Below are 15,952 nucleotides of genomic sequence, written 5' to 3' on the forward strand. Positions count from 1 at the left end.
TGGATGTGGAGTTGAGGCTACACCACACACACAGGCCTAGGAGGAAGCTGCAGACTTCAGGCCCTGGTGCTGCTCAGGGCAGGCAGGGCATGTGAGGGAGTCTGGACATTCAGCTCCATGTCATTCCATTCTTGAGCCTTTCACAGTCCCAGATGGCATGGCCTTCTCCTTCCTCCATGCACCTCTGGAAGCCTAGCAATTCCTTCTCTCTCTCTCTCTCTCTCTCTCTCTCTCTCTCTCTCTCTCTCTCTCTCTCTCTCTGTGGGTGTGTGTGTTCTAGTGCATGTGTGAGTTCGTGTGTACAAAATGGACATGCATGCTTTGCATGTGTGTGCATAGTCAACTAAACGCTTATGTGTATGTATAAGTGAAGTCCTCTGGTCAAACTGGATGTTGTTCCTTGAGAGCTGGCCACATCAGATTTTTGAGGTAGGGTCTCACTGGCCTCAGCTCACCAAGTAGGCTAGGCTTGCAGCCAGCAAACCCTAGAGCTCTAAGTGTTTCCACCTCCCTAGCCCTGAGGTTATAAGTCTGCACCATCACACCTAGCTTAACAAACAGACATGGACACAGGAGGGGATGAAACCCAGGTCCTCATACTTATAAGGCAGGCAACTTACAGACCGAGCCATCTTGCCCAGTCCCTGGCAAACCTTTCTAAACTCACCCCCACCCCGCCCTGTTCTCACACCTTCTCTTGAGGCTGACCAACTTGCTTTAGTTTTCAGTCATCTACCACATGATCTCAAGGTAATCTCATGAACTGCTATGCTTGGAAGGGTGAACATGAATAACCATCTTCAACCAAATGAGGCCACTGCCATCGACACCTGTTCTATCCCTTGGCAAACCTGATCCAGCAAGAGTGCCCTGGGTAATACATGAATGGCTTTTCTTCCAACAGGCAGGATTGCTTTGTGTCAGACCAGTAGTACAAGGTGGTCTGGAGGCTGTAGGTAATTAACCCTCACCATCTTCCAACATGCCCTGGTCAGCTCACAGGGCATCCAGAGAAAAACTACACCAGCAAGCCTGTCTCGTTCTTAGCTCCAGGGCCTGTCCTTATCCACAACCTTCCAGGCCTTCTGTGGCTGCTTACTGCTCCCTTGCTGTGTGGCCCTAGGCAGTGATTTAACTCTGGGTCTTCCTTGTAAAGATAAAGACAGGGCAGGTGGGAAGGATGCTCAATGAGAACCCTGGACCTTCACTCCTGTAATGTATGTAGAAGGCCAGTGTCTCCTACAGGGGTGAGACATCCTACAGGCTGGGTGTCCTCTGAGAACCCTACCTGTCCCTTATGTAACCATCCTGTGGCAGGAATGAAGATACTCTACAGTGGGTGTTGGGAGATGGCTCAGTGGAAAAAGTGCTTGCTGTGCAAACATGATGACCTGCAGTGAGGAGTCTGGAATTTGGTTTTCTTTAAGAAACACAGAAATATTATTAGGTTTTCATTTTAATCCCAGGTGTGGGATATGGGACTGCTTTGCAGCAGCTGACTGTGATTTGCCTCATGCTCTAGCAGAGGAATGGTTTTGCCAGCTTCAGGTAGTTTCTGCAATTGTATGACAATTGGAATTCTGGGAACTTTTCAGAGAGTATATAAATGTTAGGGCTCTGAGAGGCAGGGTGGGTGGTTGTTGGTCGTTCAGGGGGATTGGCTGCAGTTTGTTAGTAGTTGTGCTCTAAGAAGGAACAAGAAGAATGAAATTAGATTCAGCTCTCTCTCTCTCTCTCTCTCTCTCTCTCTCTCTCTCTCTCTCTCTCTGTGTGTGTGTGTGTGTGTGTGTGTGTGTGTGTGTATGCTCTATCTTTCTCTCCTATCTAGTGATGTGGGTGGGAAACAAAAAGTAGCAAAGGCCAGCTGCAAGGACCCACGTTCACGACTTATACCCATGTAAAAGGAGCTAGGTGTGGTGGAGTGCACCTGTGGCTTCAGTGCTGGGGAGGTGGGGAGAACAGACCCTTGGGGGCTCACAAGCCAGTCAGGCTAGCTGAAACAGCAAGCTCCAGGATCAGTGCTCTCACTGGCACCGACAACACAGTGAAGTGGCAGAGGAGGACATCCCAGCACTGGCCTCTTGCCTCTGCCAGGATGGGGGCATGCACAAGTGCATATGACACATGCATGCATGCAAGCACGCGCATAAACACACACACACACACACACACACACAGATAGACAGACAGACAGAGACACACACACACACACACACACACACACACAGATAATGTCGAGAAACTGGAATTTCCCCAGGAGTCATCTCATGCTGGGAGAAGGAAAAGGCAGATGCCTGGGCCAGCCAGAGGGGAACCTGTCTCCTGGAAAGAGGTTTCACATAGTTCTAACAACTCCTTGCAGGAGAGACTGGGCCCCTGACAATGCTGGTGGAGAGGCCTCCCTGACAGGGAATGTCCTCCTTTACAACCTAAGCCCTGAGTCAGAACCTAAAGATGGACTGAGGGGACGCTGGACTTCTTTATTCCTGATATAGTCACATTAAATAATTCCCTTCCCTCTCTCGCCCCTTCACCATTTCTTGTCTCTTCAATTGAGGAGGAATGCAAGCCTAAATTGTTAGGGCCGTCCAGGCCCAGGCTGTGACCCTTACAACTTCAGCAATGCTCAGGAGGCAGACTGGGCTGTGTTAGCCTCTTCTGTTGGTATCAGAAGAGTTGGAGTCACCTCCCACTGTTTCCTGGGAGGGTTTCCTGAGGCTTGCTGCTGCCCGTATACTGTGGAGTCTCCCAGGAAGCACAGCGTTGTGATGGTCCTGGCAATGAAACAAAACCTTCTAGAATGTTCCACTACCAATCTCCTTTGAAAAGCATGTAAGAGGTGCCCCAGCCTTCTGCACTCTAGGAGACCCTACATCCCTCCCTCCCCAGCACTCTGTTGGGGGAGCCTGTTCAGACTCTTACAGGAAAATCTGTTACTTTCATGTGGCACAAAGACCAGCTGGGGAGAGATGCCACAGCCACGCACACTTCCCATCCTGCTCTCTCACAGCAACTCGGGGTCTCAAACGCCAAGGATGAGACTGAAGCAGGTTCCTTCTAACTTCTTCCCTTCGCCCCCATATACTCCAAAGACTCTGAAGTGCATTGAGAAACCAGTCCTCTGGGGATGGGAACTAAGTTTCTATTTATAGACTGTTAGCCGGCTGAGACAGGGACAGACACAGAGAGCTCAGGGAGCCTTAGAGGGGGAAAAGAGCTACTTTCCATTCTGAAGTCAACTTTTAGACTCTGAGGTAACTGAAATATTGTAGCAGGAATGTGGGGATGGGCCTTTCAGTTCCTGCAATACAACAGGCTGAATAACCCCACAACAGCCAGAGAGCAGCTGGGCAGAATACAACAGTCATCCGGTTACAATCATTCAGCTGGGGAAATGGGAAATGTGTTGGCTCTGAGTGAGGATCTCTCTTAGCAAATAAGGGGTGGAAGAAGGTTCACAGAGGTGAACCACAGGGCCTTTGCACAGCAGAGATAAGCAAAAGAATCCACTCTGCCCCTTTGCATTCTGCAAACAAAACTGAGACGAGAAGAGAAAATGGGGCTTTGGCTACAAAAAGGGGAGCTAATGCATGGGAACTAATAAACATGGGAATCAAAACGCGTCTCCCCAAATGCTATGCATGCTGTACTCCTTGGTTTAGAGGGTCTAGAGAAAGGGGATATTGAGTGACTATTAAAAAGCATTCAGAGATATGAAATTGTACTACCAAACCATTGGTTATAGGGAAAAAACCAAACCAAACCAGAAGTCATAGAAAGGCACACAGGGATGGATTGTAGCTGGGTGGTAGTATAACTGTAATCTCAACACTGGAGAGGTTCTCACAGGAGGATCAAGAGTTCAGGGCTAGACTGGGCTCACATAGAGAGGACCTGGTCTTAACAACATCGCCAAAGCCTAAAACCAAAGTAAAACAAAGAAACTTAACTGTGGGAGGGAGAGATGGCTCAGTGGGTAAAGCGCTTGCTTTGCAAGCTGAAGAACCTAAGTTTGATCTCTGGAACCCATGTAAGTGGCCAGCTTTGATGATGTAGGCTTGTAATTTTAGTGCTAGGGAGGTAGAGGCAGGAGCATCTTTGAGGCTTGATGGCCAACTAACCTACCTTAATTCAGGCCAGTGAGAGATTCTGTCTCCAAACCAACCAACCAACCAACCAACCAACCAACCAACCAACCAACCAACCAACCAAATAGATAGTGTCCTGGAAAATGGTACCAAAAGTTGGCCTCAGGCTGTCATACAAAAGTACATGTGGGTTGGGGATTTAGCTCAGCGGTAGAGCGCTTGCCTAGCGAGCGCAAGGCCCTGGGTTCGGTCCCCAGCTCCGAAAAAAAAAAAAAAGAAAAAAAAAAAAAAGTACATGAAACACACCCACACCCACACCCACACCCACACCCACACACACCAATAATAAATAAATAACACCAATAATACAAAAGAAAGACTGTTGCTATTACTATCTATTTTGAGAGGCAGAAATAATAGAGCTGTATAAAATGTAAATAACAGCCACTGACATCAGAAACTTATAAAGAGAAAAAAAAAAGGCCAATGAGATACAGGTCAACAGAGAATTAATTTACAGGAAGCTGCATCTGAGGGCATTATGTAGATAGGGGCACAAGAGATAAAGACAAGAAAAATAGTAAGCAGATGGTAAGAGCCCGGGAGGATAAAGAAAGGAGAAATTTCTTATATCCAGTAAGAAGCCCAGCAAGAAACAACAGGCAGTGGAGAGGCTGCATTTAAACAGATTGAGACAAAGAATTTTCCAGAACAAATGAATTTTTAGAATCAAAGTGTTTAATACATTCTGACTTCAAAAGCACTCTGGGGCTTAGGCGTGATGGGTAAAGTGCTTGTGTGAGGACCAGAGTTTGGAACCCAGCACTCACATAAAAGGCTGGGGGACATAGGAGCTCAGCTACAATCTTAGCACTCAGGAGATAGAAACGGGGGGGCCCTTGGGCCAAACCAACTAACTAGACTAGCTGGATCTGTGAGCTTAGGATCTGTGAGACCCTCAGTAGATAAAGTGGAGAACAACCTAGAGAGATGTCTGATGTCAACCTCTGGCTTTCACGCTCACATGCACACTAGTATAACCACACATATGTATGTGTACTACACATACACATTAAAAAAAATGAACCAAAGAACTTTCTAGACATGACATATAATAAAGCTATTCAAGAGTACAGAATACAAGAACTCCTAAGATACTTGATTATTGGCAAAGTAAAATGGGGTAGAAAGCAAGCTTCAACATCAGCAATAGTAATGAGAAAAAACTGGGCTATTATCTTCAGACTTTCTATTCCTGCACTTAGAACGCTAAATTGCCATTCAGAGGATAGCACAAAAGTAAAGATACGTCTAGATTACCTGGTTGTACCATGGGAGACGTTAACATTCTCAGCATTGCAACCATGAAAACAATGAACAGATCAAATGTAATCAAAAAGAAAAGAAATTGAACCAGGAGGGAAAACATGGGGAGAGATGACCAGTAAAGAAAATGACAGATGTACAGCTAAATCTAAAGAAGTAGCAACCTAGGGCCAGAGCCAGTGAGTGTCACTGATTCTAGTCAGAAAAAACAGACAGGACTGAAATATTGGGAATATGGTAGGCATGATTTGACTGGGTGTTATTGACCCATGATTCCGGCTACTAAGACAGAACAGGACCACAAGTTCAAGACCAAGCTGGGAAACCTACTAAGACTTTCTATCAAAATAAAAAATGAAGAAGTTTAGGAATATAGCATAGGGGTAGAGCCCCTGCCTAGAATCCCCAGTGAGGGGCTGGGGTGTGGCTCAGTGGTAGAGTTCCTGACTAGAATTCCCCCAGTGAGGGGCTGGGGTGTGGCTCAGAGGGAGAACATCTGCCTAGAATCTCCCAGTGAGAGACTGAGGGTGTGGCTCAGTGGTAGAGCCCCTGCCTAGAATCCCCAATGAGGGGCTGGGGTGTGGCTCAGTGGTAGAGCCTCTGCCTAGAATCTCCCAGTGAGGGGCTGGGGTGTGACTCAGTGGTAGAGCCCCTGCTTAGAATCCCCCAGTGAGGGGCTGGAGTGTGACTCAGTGGTAGAGCCCCTACCTAGAATCCCCCAGTGAGGGGCTGGAGTGTGACTCAGTGGTAGAGCTCCTGACTAGAATCCCTCAGTGAGGGGCTGTGGTAGAACCTTCCTTAGAATCCCCCAATGAGGGTCTGGGATCAAAAGTGAAGATTCTGGAAGATTCATGAAGAGTTCCAATACACCCAAATTGAGAAAAACTATAGGACATGACTGTCTGATAATTTTCAAAACTGTTAAAGTCATAAAAATTACATGTATGGTTGAAGGTGATGAGTGAGGTAAAAGGGCTAGGTGTGTTTGTGTCCTGTAATTAGACCTTGTTACTCCAAGGAAGTCCTGGCACAACACACAGAACCTGGAGGGGCCTTTGTGTGAGCCTGGGTAGGGTTGGGGTAGGGGTGAGGGTAGGAGGTGGGGATCTGTAGGATTCTTGTATTCTCTTTGTACCTTCTAATGTATTTTCCAATGGGAAACCAATTACAGCAACTAAAACTTATTATTGGCATGTACTAAATTTCTAAAATAATCCATATATAAAAAATGTATTTTGATATTATTTATCCTTCACCGACTTCTCTTGGCCACCTTCCCACTTCCATGAATCCCCTTCTCCTTCCTAGTGGCTATACTACTAAAGAAAACAATCCTTCTTTCTTTCTCTCCTTCCCTTCCTTGGTAACTATTAAATACCTATAGACTGTCTGAGGGGTCATAAACCCCTCACTCCTCCATGATGGAAGGTTGAAGGGACCAATCCCCTGCAGTTATTTTGTGGGCAATCTCAGCTGCCGGGAGTTCACAGTACAATGGTCTTGAAGACAGCCTTCACTACAAAGACTTAGAAATGGTTAGTGTAGGTAAAACTTTAAAAGATGGCTTTGGACTGACTGTTAGGCAGCCTCAGAGAAGCAGAGCCAGGATCCATGGGCCATGGATTTGGACTATTTGTGGGTAACATGTCCCATAGCTTCCTTGCTAGGGCACCCAGAATGACAGGGACAGACGAAAGGTACAGCCACTAATCTTAAAAACTGAGCCCAACCTGCAGTCAGGAAAAGCTAAGCTCAATGGAAAACAAGTTCAAGGCCAGTGAGATGGCTCAGCGGGGCTTGTGGTTAAGTCTGATAAGTTGGATTCCATCACTGGGACCCACAGGGGAGAGGAAGAACTGACTCCAGCAAATTGTCCTTTGACCTTAGCATATGTGCTGTGACATGTGCACACCTATCTGCCAATAAATAAAATAAAATGCAAAAGAGTAATAACAAGGAGAAAATGTCCTAGCGAACCAGGATTGGAAAACAATTGTCTTAACACAGAAAAACCAGCTATAAAAAAGAGGGACACCTTCCATAAATGTCATATTTGATAATAAAACCTTAAAGAATTTCTTTAAAGTTAGAAATAAGAAAGATGGTCTCCTATCACTGCTTCAATTTAGTATGATAAAGGAGCTGAGCTCTCTCAGCAAGACTGTAAAAGGAAATGAAACAGAAAAAGAAGGCTGGTGTGGTGTGATAGACCTGCAACTCCAACTACATAGAAGGTTATGGCAGGAGGACCAAGAGTTCAAGGGTAGCCTTGGCTATAGGATGGGGTCAAATCCAGGCTGGGAAGCTTAATGAGACTTGTCTCAAAATATAAATGATAAAAAGGCTAGGTATATAGCTCTGTGGTACAGTGGCAGTTAGGGTTGGGGTGTGGCTCAGTGGTAGAGCACCTGCTTACCATGCACAATTTCTTGGGTAGCTCCTCAGTAAATATTTTTTAAAAGGAAGAAAGAAAGATGGATAAATGGAGAGGAGAAAGGAAGAAAGGAAGGAAAGAAGAAAGGAAGAAAAGAAGGAAGGAAGGAAAGAAGGAAGGAAAGAAGAAAGAAAGGGAAAGCTCATAGATGCACGCAAGTGCTTATGGGAATAGAAGTGGGGGCAGAAAATTGGGTATGGCTCCTTTAGAACATACAAATTGGGAATGCCTGGCTACCTACACAGAAACATGTAAGAGAAGACTCAGAAGCTGCACTTAATTCTATTGGAAGTTAGGCTTTTAATTCTAGACCTCATCCTATATACGTGTTTCTGTTAAGCATGCCATGTGTAGACCATAGAAGATATGTATGGCAGTTTTTGGGAAGAGTTAGTATGCAGTTGCTGTTTGACTCATAAGCCTCATGCCTGGGGTCTAATCAGAAGGTACAGCAGCAAAAATGCAAAATGATAAGATCAACTTCTTAGTAGAACAATCCCGGATCCCCTTTGATTCCTGGAACCTATGTACAAGGTGTGTGTAGCCATGGAGTCTAGGCTGATGGCAACAAGGCTAAAAGCATCCATATAATACAGTGAGATTATTTGGTCCAAAGTCATCACAGGGGTACAAAGCAGTAGAAGAGTGTCAGTGAAGTGAAACCAAAGCACAAGAAGAGTCCAAGCTTGAAGACCAGCCACTTTGCTGTGGCTGACTTTGAAAATGGGAAAACACCCAATAAGGAGACCTTTAGCAGCTAGAAGCACCCTAACACAAAGCTTTTCACATACCAAATCTCAGGCTCCCAACACAAAACTTATTTCTACCTTCATGTTAATGATCACAGAATCAGCTCCTCACTAGAGACTCTGGAGGGGGAGTTTCTCTATGGACAGCATGCATTAACCACGAAACCCATACTAGACTTCGACCTGTAGGATTCTAATAGCACATATGTTTATATTGTGTATGCACTCAGTGTTTGGCAGTTTGTTGATGGTAGTGGTAGAAACCACATGTCCAACATGGAGGACTGGCTAAATAATTCCTAGGAGGTGCATTCTGGGGAGACCAGTTCAACTGCAGGAAAGAAGGAAGGAGCCACTAAGAAATGTACAGATTGCAGTAACTGTCACTGAGGGAAGAGAAGAGGCTGTATTCCATATAAGAAAGGTAATGTGAATATGTAGATAGACTTCTGTTTTCAAGGAGAAAGACAGAGGGCAGGGGTAATACCTCATTCAGTAAGTGCTTACCTTGTAACCTGAGTTGCAAGTAAAATAGATCCAGGTATGGCTGATGTACATTTATAATCCATGTTTGGGAATTAGAGACAAGAGGATCCCCAGGGCTGGCTGGCTGGCCAGCTAGCCTAGCCTGTTTGGTGAGCTCCAAGCTCATAAGAGACTCTGTTCCAAAACCCAGATGAACAGTATCAGAGCTAAAGTTGACCTCTGATCTCTACATGAATATGTACACATGTATATTGCACACATATATGCACCTACATGCATGAGCATATACACACAAATGATAGAGTAAAATTCAAGTAGGCATGGTATCTATGGGGTGTGGTGACAGGTGAAAGAACCTAGACTTCCTAGTATATCACTTTTCTATAGCTTTGACTCTGCAACAATGTCAATGGTTACAAATTTGCTATAATGTAAATGGTTACAAAGTGAAAATAATCTTTAAAAGCCCTAGCAATTTCTCTCAGGTGAAACAAGTTTTATAGAAAGTAACTACTAATAAGCAAGGCAAAAGAATACAACACATGAAATGGATGGTCTAGTTATATACAAGTTGATGATGAAAGCACAGAAAGAAAGAATGCTACTACGTGATTTCTTTTTTAAAGCTCAGCATTTTATCTGTGATTATAGGAGAGAATTAAACCCAGGGACAAACACTTACATTATATTTGGTAGGCTTGTTGATTACTTTGTTGAGATCATTGTTTTATATTCAATATAATGGTCAGGCAAAGAAAATAAGAATATTGGGGCTTCTGAAAAATTAATTTTAGTATAAGACAAATTTAGTATAAGATATAAATTTAAGGATAATGATATTGGATTGAAACTGAAAATACCACTGTGACCTTTTGGTGTTAAACAAAACAAAACAGAAACCATTTTTCCAAGGGCTGGAGATATATCTCAGTGGTTAAGAGCACTGGATATTCTTCCAGAGGACCCAGGTTCAATTTCTAGGACACACATAATGTTTCACATGTAATTTGTTTGTAATTCCAGTTCTAGTTGATGTGATGCCCTTTTCTGTTTTCCATGAACACCAGGTATGTATGGTCCATAAATGTGTGTTTAGGCAAAACACTCATGAATATAAAATAAGTAAATCTAACAAAAAGTGTAGTGTATTTACTCTCCTGACCTGAAAAGTCTAGAAGCAATGAGCAGATGGTAGCGATGAGCTCTCCCAGCTCTTGGTGCTTGGGTTGTGATATTTAAATGTTATGTGAGACTACTTGAAGCCTATGTAGAAACAGCCCATATGAGCTTGGAGCAGGAGGTCACCATGTCCTAGAATACCATGTACCACAAGAAAATCAAATGACCTCATGTCAAGAGACCTAGTTCATGAAGGGATAAGGATGGGTAAATTTAGGGCTTAAAGAATAACAATGGAGGTAAAGGAAATAAACACCTCTGTGGGTGAATGCTCATAATGTAAGCACAAGGACCTGAGTTTGAATCATCAGAGCCTATATAGAGTTGGATATGGTAGCATATGTCCATAATCCCAGTGTTCTTATGAACATGTAAGTGGAAGAAGCAGGAGACTCCCAGAACCTCAGAAGCAAACTTACCTAGTTTACACAACTGTCAAGAGATACTGTCTCACACAAGGTTACAGTGAAGATTAACACCTCACAACATTCTCTGACTTCTATATATAGAAGTCACACACACACACACACACACACACACACACACACACACACACTGATTAAAATTGAGCAATAAGTACACCTAGAACATATTGAATATAAAAACATATGCTTTCATAGTTGCTGCAATGTTAGAAAAGAGATAGGACACAGACACACACAGAAAGTAAATCTGTTTAACACTGGAAGGAGTAGGCTATGACTTACTTTGACAATTTACAGGTGAAAGAAAAAGAGAGCTAAGTGGTTTTCTGCCTTCCTGGCTTTGGGATACCTAAAGAATGTGGGAGAATAAGGGCAATGGCTCCTCTTCAAAGTTCCAGAGATAGAGTGAGTAAAGGTTGAGAGAATGAGAAAATTACTATTCTGAGTGTCCAAAGACAACAATTCAGGTGAAAGAGTGTGCATGGATAAGTTCATTAGAGAAAACATCAATGGGGGAAATAACAGAGTAGTGATCAGGGACTATGCAGCTCATCTTTACCTGCTGCTCTATTGAGACTCTATGCTCTTGATCTACCTTAACATTCTCAGAACACCAAGGGTATGCTGAGGATGCAGGAAAGAGGAAAGAAGGAAAGAAGAAAAGATGGAAATAAAGGAAGGAAGGCAGGAAGAAGAGAGGAAGACATATATCATCAAGTTTTTACAATGAACTTCTGGTTTAGAGGACACAGGGAGGCAGAGAGTGCCAAGTGGTATCATTAGAAGGAATCTTGCAGGGACCTCTCCAGGGCCTATGTATTGTCAACAGGGCATGGCACTGGGAAAAAGGGCAGTCAACTTTTAAACAACAAAGGAATGTGACCTATAATGATAGGAGAAGACAAGTGGCTGCCAGTGGATGAGGAGTGATGAGAGAAACAAGGAGTATAAGGATGCTTCAAAGAACAACAGGTGTGCCTTAGTGCTTGCTTATCTACTAAGACCAATAAACATTGAGCTATGACAATTAGTTTTCCATAGACACATTTTTCTTCTAAGAGTATCAAAGTCTGCTCTTACCCATTTGTTTTAATACCACGGATGTTTTTTCTTTCTCTTTTTTTAGATAAAAAACATACAGATAACTCTTATTTTTCTCGAGTAAATAGTCTCAGCTCCAGTGATGATCACTTCCATCTAGTTGGTTTACACTGTTGGGATTCTATATAGATTTCCAGAAAGGTAGGCTTGGTGAAACTTTTATACATGTATACATAAGATTCACTTCCTAACTCATAGCCAATTCCCAGAAGAGATTTTTCCTACCCAGTGCAAGAACAGTAATGGGTCACCAGGAACTAATCACATAGAAGTTATTTCCAAACTTCAACACTCACTGCTCCTATTTTGGCTCTTTATCTTTTTCTCCATTATTAGAACATGGTATGAGTGGAATGAGTGGTATTTGTTTATGCCAGCATATCCTATCTACACAGTACTCCTTCACGTCCAAGCCCTCCCATGCTTAGTATAGCCCTTGGCAATATATTGAGTCTTTTCCATGTGCCATCCTGGAACCAATATGATAGATATTCCCATCACTTCTTAATGCTCTGTGCTGTTTCCAGACACACCCTGCAGAACTAGATGCTGCCATACAGGGAAGATGTTTCCCTTCATAGCACAAGCTACCACTGGATCTTCCATGCCCAGAACAGCACCTGGAGACAGAGCCTGGTCTAGAAAAGCTGCCTGAGTCATGATGCTCTTTGCCAGACAAGCCATACCAGTCTGGTAACTAACTGTGATGTAGAATTAGAAACCAATCAGCTGTTCTATATAACTTGGAGTTCCACTCTGAAATTGCCCTTGAAGTTTCACTGTTATTCTTACTTCTCTGATCATCTGACAGGACCCTAGTCTTCTCATCCTTGCCTACCCTGTCCCCAGTGTCTGATGCTATTCCTGAGCCCAATCTTCTCTTCCAAGGAACATCAACAATCCACCAAGGGCAGGTCCTTGTCATCTTTCTACTGGGAAGCACCAGCTTTCAGGGGGAGGTGGTTAATACTAGCAACTTGAGAACATCTAGGATTACCTAGATGACACAGCTTTGGCCATGTCTGTGAGGGAGTTTCCAGATTGAGTTAGTTGAGGTAGAAAGACTCACTCTTAATATGAGTGTCCCTGTCCTCTGGGCTGGGGTCCTGGACTGAATATAAAAGAGAAAATGAGATAAATACCAGCAGTCATTCTCTGCTTTCTGATTGTGGTTTGTCATGTGACTGGCTAGCTCTTGCTCCTGCTTCTATGACTTCCCTGTCTTGATGGACAATACCTGCATCTGCGAGCCAAAATAAACCTTCTTCCTTAAGCTGCCGTGTCAGTATGTTGCCACAACACTGAAAAAAGCAACTGATATACAAGGCCATGAGACTCGTACCTGCCCCTCCACAATCCACCTGCAGATGGCCGTCTTCCCATCATAGCCAGGTCGGAACTGGAGCGTGGCTGAGCGAGGGCTGATGTTGGAAATGACCAGATTGGATGGAGCACCAGGAAGATCTAGAGGAAGGAATGAGAGGTGGAAAGAGGGTTAACTTCTGTTAAAGCTTAGGGAGGATGCCAAGCAGGTTAGGGAGAAAACATTCAAAATGACTCTTTACTGGAAAAGGCACTTGTTTACCAAGACAGGAGAGTGAGAAGCCCTACAGCTTCCCCCAGCAAGGCCTCACAGCAGGGTCTTTCCTCTAACAGTGCCACCTGCTGTGCTCCAGGCCATCTGAAGTGGCATTAGAAGGCTCCTGTCTTATTCATCTCTGAACAGAACAGATAATTAATAGGCACTTGTTGTGCAAAGAAAGACAAGGGAACATTATTACCTCCTTCAGTCTCCTGCCCTGACACCAAAACAGGACTGTCTGACTTCTTTTCCCTGCTCCCATGATGCCCAGGAAGTCAGGGTTGAGGAAGGGTTGGAAATCTGTAGGCCTTGGATGTGGTTTCCAAGACAACAAAATCAGGTAACAGTGCAGAACTCTTTCCTGGACTCAGATATTCTGGAAATGGCATAATGTAGAAGATGAGCCCTACTATCTGAGGTTTTTCTGGCCTTAAGCCCACTCATACTCAGACACTAGTAGACTGCTCTGTAGGGGACCAGGTTTACTTGCCAGTTCAACGAAGTGTTTACAGTGAGAAATTCCCAAAAGGAAGATAGAGGTTAAAGAGAGAGAAGGGGAAAATGCAGAGAAGAACTTCTTTAAAAAGTGAGGACAAATGGCTGGATGTATACCTCAGCAGGTAGGGTTCATCTAGCACCCACAAAGCCCTAGGCTTGATCCCCAGCACTGCAAGACCAGGCTTGGCAGTGCACCTTTGTAACTCCAGTACTCAGGAGATGAAGGCAGAAGGTTATCCTCAGTTACATAGGAGGTAACTAGCCTGGGATACATGAGACCTTATCTCAAAAAAATTCAAACAAACAGGTCAAAACAAAACCAAGGTTGGGATGTAGCTCAGTGGTAGAACACTTGCCTAGCATACACAAGGCTCAAGATTCCATCTCTAGAATCTAAGAGAAAGAAAGAAGAGGGAGTAAGTATGGGAGGAGAGAGATAGGGAGAGAGGGGAGAAGAGAAAAGGAGGGAGAGAGGGAAGGAAGGAAGGAAAAATGGAGAGAGGAATAAAAGAAAGTAAGCTTGCTATCTTCAGGTTCCTGAGGGGAAATGTTCTAGCTTGCATTGCTGGGGTATTTGAAGGCAGGTCTTGCCACAGGATAATAAAGCCCCTTCGGTAACAGCTTGAGATTGTCACAAGCAAGGTCTCTAGGATCTTAAGGGTCCTTCTGTATCTGACTTAATGAATTTTAAACAGAAAATGTTTAAAGTAAAGGATAAGTGACTCTTCTTTCTAGTCCTTGGCTCTCTGGATTCTTAGAAATGGCTCTTCAGTGTCTAATGGACATAAACCTCCAGCTCAGCAAACAAAAGCCAGCTCCTCAGGAGGGCTTATCACTGCAGGAGGCTCTTCCTGCAGGACTCAGGGTGCTGCTTAGTATCTTAGCATAGCCCTCCAGTTACAGGTGATCTGGCTTGAGCAGAATCTCAGCAGTCTCCATTCACAGTGGCCATCAGATGCTCACTCTAAGTAGGTGCCTCCATTTTCCTTCTGACTCTTCTACTGCAGTTCCAGGTGACATATAGCCCAGGGACAGTAATGCTGGATATAGAGAGGCTTCCAGAGGCCTGTGCACTCATTCCCTGTTGGGAGTGGACAGTGTCCAGGCAACAAAACCTTGCAACTCACATTATCTGTGTATCACTCATTCTTTCTGGTACAGGCTCCATTTTTAATATATAAAATAATGCCCATACTAGGGCCACCGCTATGAAAATATCACGTACTAATGATATTTTCAATCTGTGATTGGGGATGTAAGTGTTTTGGGTATCAGTTATTTGGGTACCATCCGTGCACATGTGTTGGGGAGCACTGGCTGTACAAGCATTAGGATCTGGATTCAGATGATCAGAATGGAGAACAGACCAGCCAAAGATCACACTGCCCCTGCCCTGTCCCTGAATCCAGGACTTGGAGATCCTCACCCCCATGACTCAGGGTTAAGGGCCAAGCAATACTTCCAGCCACACTGTGCTTTTCCACTAGCTTACTGCACATGTTCCAAAGACCCTATCAGGGCCTGCCCATCCACCCACCCTGCTGCTGGTCTGTTCCCTCTCAGGAGCAGCCACTGTTCTATGTTTCCACCTCATAAATCTCTTGTGTGAGGTTTGTTGCACAGTGTGACTCTGTGGCATTCTTTGATTCCCGATTGCCATTGTGATAGCCTTGTGCTGGAAGCCTGTTCATAGAACCCATATAAAGCCAGGTATGGCAACTGTCCCTGATAATCTCAGCTCTGGGGAGGCAGAGACTGTGCTTGCTAAGCAGCCACTCTAGCCAATCCGTGAGCCCTAGGTTGAGTGAGAGACTCTGTCTCAAAATAAGTTGAAATGAAATGAAGGAAAGTAACAGATGTTGGTCTCTGACCATCACATGCATATGTGCAAGTGGACCACACATAGAAGGAAAAAATATTTCATAAGGGATCTTTTTGTAGGCAGAAGACTTAAACCAACTCTGTCTTGCCTTAGTGTGAAGAACTTCCACGAATATGGAATGGAGAATTTATCCCAAAGCAAACTCGGGAGTCTCATCTCACCTCCATGGACTAGTTCCTCTGGTGGGCCCAACTCTCAGGGG

The 15,952-nt window shown here is 44.2% G+C and overlaps 1 protein-coding gene across 1 annotated transcript in view; it reads right to left on the bottom strand.

Moving 5' to 3' along the window:
• Positions 1-15,952, bottom strand: part of Sdk1 (sidekick cell adhesion molecule 1) — a 429,935-nt gene that overhangs the window by 147,057 nt on the left and 266,926 nt on the right. Inside the window, 1 exon segment of the mRNA XM_032887198.1 lies at positions 13,131-13,252. Coding sequence (XP_032743089.1) covers positions 13,131-13,252 — 122 coding nt within the window.

The sequence above is a fragment of the Rattus rattus genome, chromosome 16, assembly GCF_011064425.1.
Source record: "Rattus rattus isolate New Zealand chromosome 16, Rrattus_CSIRO_v1, whole genome shotgun sequence".
NCBI lineage: Eukaryota > Metazoa > Chordata > Mammalia > Rodentia > Muridae > Rattus > Rattus rattus.